The sequence below is a fragment of the Crocodylus porosus genome, unplaced genomic scaffold, assembly GCF_001723895.1.
Source record: "Crocodylus porosus isolate Cpor-Errol unplaced genomic scaffold, CroPor_comp1, whole genome shotgun sequence".
Classification (NCBI taxonomy): Eukaryota; Metazoa; Chordata; order Crocodylia; family Crocodylidae; genus Crocodylus; species Crocodylus porosus.
The window spans coordinates 1,676,803-1,679,714 of record NW_017728919.1 but is presented as its reverse complement, the minus strand read 5'-3'; the positions used below and the strand labels follow the sequence as shown (position 1 = coordinate 1,679,714).

Sequence of the window (2,912 nt, the reverse complement as noted above, 5' to 3'; positions counted from 1 at the left end):
GCTCTTTCAGAACAAGGGCCTGGAGTGACCAGGACTCAGAGGCCTTGGCTTCGCCTTTCCAAGGGGCTGCAGGTGCATCGGACGGGGCCAACTGTGCTGGATCCCTGCAGCAGACAAGTGTTTCAGATGCAAGGCTGGGAGGTCCCTGGTGAGGCCGAACACATCGACACTCTCAGGAGTCTGGCAGGAGCTGCACCGGCACCCAGCCCCAGCCCTAGCTGTTGTGCCCCTGCCCCAAGCAGGGCCCTCACCTGCTCAGGGCACACCGTCTGCCTGTGCTAATGTTGCATTTTGGAAGTAAATCCTCCAGCAGTCTGGCCTGGCCCCATCTCCTCATGCTCTCGGGGGCTCCGGTCAGCCGTGCTCTGGGGCTTGTTTGGGAAGATCACGGGTTAGGAGCCAGTTCAGCCCCAGAGTTGCTCCTACTGCATTGACCGAGAACAGTCTCTGCGCTGGGGCTACGCCTGTCCCATCCTTGACCGCAGCCACGCGCCCTGGTTCCACCCCACCGGCAGGAGACCAGCTCGTACAGCAGTTCCACAGTCCCGCTGAGAACCTTGCAGACAGCCAGGCCCCTGCTTGGGCCTGCCAAGGGGGCCCGTGACCAAGACTGCCACAGAGGTGAGGCAGGTTTCCAGAGGGTGGCTGAGGAAGGCGTTCTGGCCACCTCCAGAGTCAGGGCTCCCAGCCCTTGCCCTGGGAGCCTGCACTTCGGCCACAGTATGCCAGCCTAGCTCGGCTCCTACTTGTGCCTGCAGCACTAGTGGGCTAATGCACTGGAGCATGCGCCTGCACCGGGGCTCTGGACCCTACGTGCCAGGGGCTCAGAGCTCCTGCTTCAACCTAGCAAGGTCAGCGCATCCATCCTGTGCTGCCCCTCAGCTGCCAGCCTGGAGTCCAGCAAGCTCCCTTGCCTGCCTAGAAAGCATCTCTGACCAGGCTCCTGTGAGAGCTTACCCCAGAGCTGCCTGCTGCCTTCATCTGAACCCTGGCTCCCAGTTGATCAGTGTCCCAAACAGGTGGGGCTGGCCCCACCTTAAAAGGGCTAGTTGCCCTGCAGCACCCCTCCCCCCCCAGCACTTGCCCCTGCCCCAGCACCCAGCATCTGCACTGGGACCGGACCAAGCCCCACTGCAGCCATCATGCATGCAAACCTGCGTGCTCCAAACCCCCAGCAGCCAAGGGGTGCAAGCCCGGCTGGTTCCTGGCCCCTGCATCTCACACTGCCTGGCTTCCTTGGGGGAGCCGAGACGGGGTGTCATCCCAGAATGGGATAAACCCGGAATAGTGGATCTCCCCTTTGCGGTGGGTGCCCTGGCAGCCAGCCCGCCAGCAGCCGCAGGGGGCAACTTGGACTTAAAGCACCGAGATGCCTGTGGCTCCAGAGCCGTGAACTCAGGGGCCGTTGTATTTCCCACAACACTCGCACGGTGAACGTGCAGGTCTGCTTTGGCCGTGCTACTGAGCTCAGGTGCTGCAGACATAGGCAGAGGGCTCAGCTTGCACCAGAGCCTGGCAGGGATGGGCTGGGTAGCCAAGCACGGACCTAGGCTCTCCAGAGCAGGCAAATCCCAGGGGGCTTCACCAGAGGGTCCTGAGCCGGACGGATGGCAGCAGCAGCCAGGGCTCGGCTCAGCCAGGCACCAGGCCGGGAAGCTCACGGCAGAACGGAGGCAGGATCGAACCCACCACCCAACCCAGCCCAGGGTCACCTGGTGCTCCTGAGCTCAGCACCCTTAGCCAGCTGCAGAAAGGTGAGTGGGAAGAACCAGCTGGGTCCAAGGCAGGCCTCAGGCTTCACTCAGCAAGGGGCAGGGAGAGCAGTTTCAAAATAAAGCATCTCATTCTTTTAGTCGCAAAACCTCTCGCTTGCCCGAGCTCAGAGCAGCCACGTGCGTTTATTCCACCGTTAACAGGCGCTGCGTCTGGCAGGGGCCTCCACTGCGTATGCCCTAATTCACAGCTTGACCAGCAAGGGCCCGCATTAGGCTGGGATCCAGGGATGGCGGGGTGCTCCCCGTGCCCCTAGCCCGCTGGGGTGCAGCAGGCCCTGCACCCCCTCCCTGATCAGTCGCTCCTTGGGGAGATGCGCTGGCTGAGCATCCCCGGTCTGCTCCAAGCTGTTGTGCCAGGCGGGTCGCTGGGGCCGAAATGAACTGGAAACACAACAGTATGTAAGAGAGACCCACCCGGCGCGACCCCTTCCCCACATTATAGCTTCTGCCCCAGCACGCCGAGGTGATACACGACGATCCTCCCGAAGAAGTCCGTGCTCCTGGCAAAGGTGATTCTCAGCCTGTCCAATGTGGCTCCCTGCACCGGGAAGCTGTAGGCAGAGCAGTTAAGGAAGAAATGGGGACAGAGGGGTGCACAGATGCAGCCACTGCCCAGGGAAGGGTGCTCCCACCCTCCTTTGCCACCACGGAAGGAGGTAAAAACAGCCCTGTCCATGCCCCTCCTTGTGATTTTCCCCCCCGTTAGAGTTTGGCTGGGGGCAGGGCCCGCACAGCCCCAGCGAGGCCAGAAGGATATCTGCAAGGCGTGGACGTCATCGGGGTAGAAATCCAGGATCTTCGCCAGCTCCTCACCCTTCCTGCAGCCTGGATGCCAAGAGGAGGGAAGGGGACGTCTGCGCGGGGGCCGCCCGAGCCCAGCTCCCCGCCCCCGCCGGTGCGGAGGAAGGCGGCGGCTGCCCCTGCCCCCTCGGACGCGTGGCGCTCGCACCCGGCGAGCAGGAAGAGGGGACAGGCATCTACACCCCGGGCCAGGCTGGACTCATGCAGGGCCCGGGCTCCGGCGGCAGCAGCCCTCACCTTCCAGCGTGCAGAGCCGAGAGGCGAAGCCGGCCTGGAACTGGAGCTGGAGCCGGGAGAGGCGCACGGTCTGCGGGAACTCCAGCGCCGCCCACTGCG

General features: G+C 63.6%; 1 protein-coding gene across 1 annotated transcript in view; it reads right to left on the bottom strand.

The window, feature by feature from the left end:
- Positions 1-1,847: 1,847 nt before the first annotated feature.
- NR2C2AP (nuclear receptor 2C2 associated protein) overlaps positions 1,848-2,912 on the bottom strand; it is a 1,641-nt gene continuing 576 nt past the window's right edge. The window contains exons 2-4 of the mRNA XM_019538432.1: positions 2,814-2,907; positions 2,533-2,600; positions 1,848-2,328 (exon numbers count right to left, since the gene is read on the bottom strand). Of these exons, the coding sequence (XP_019393977.1) occupies positions 2,212-2,328; positions 2,533-2,600; positions 2,814-2,907 (279 nt within the window). The 3' untranslated portion in view covers positions 1,848-2,211. The remainder of the gene's footprint in view (positions 2,329-2,532; positions 2,601-2,813; positions 2,908-2,912) is intronic.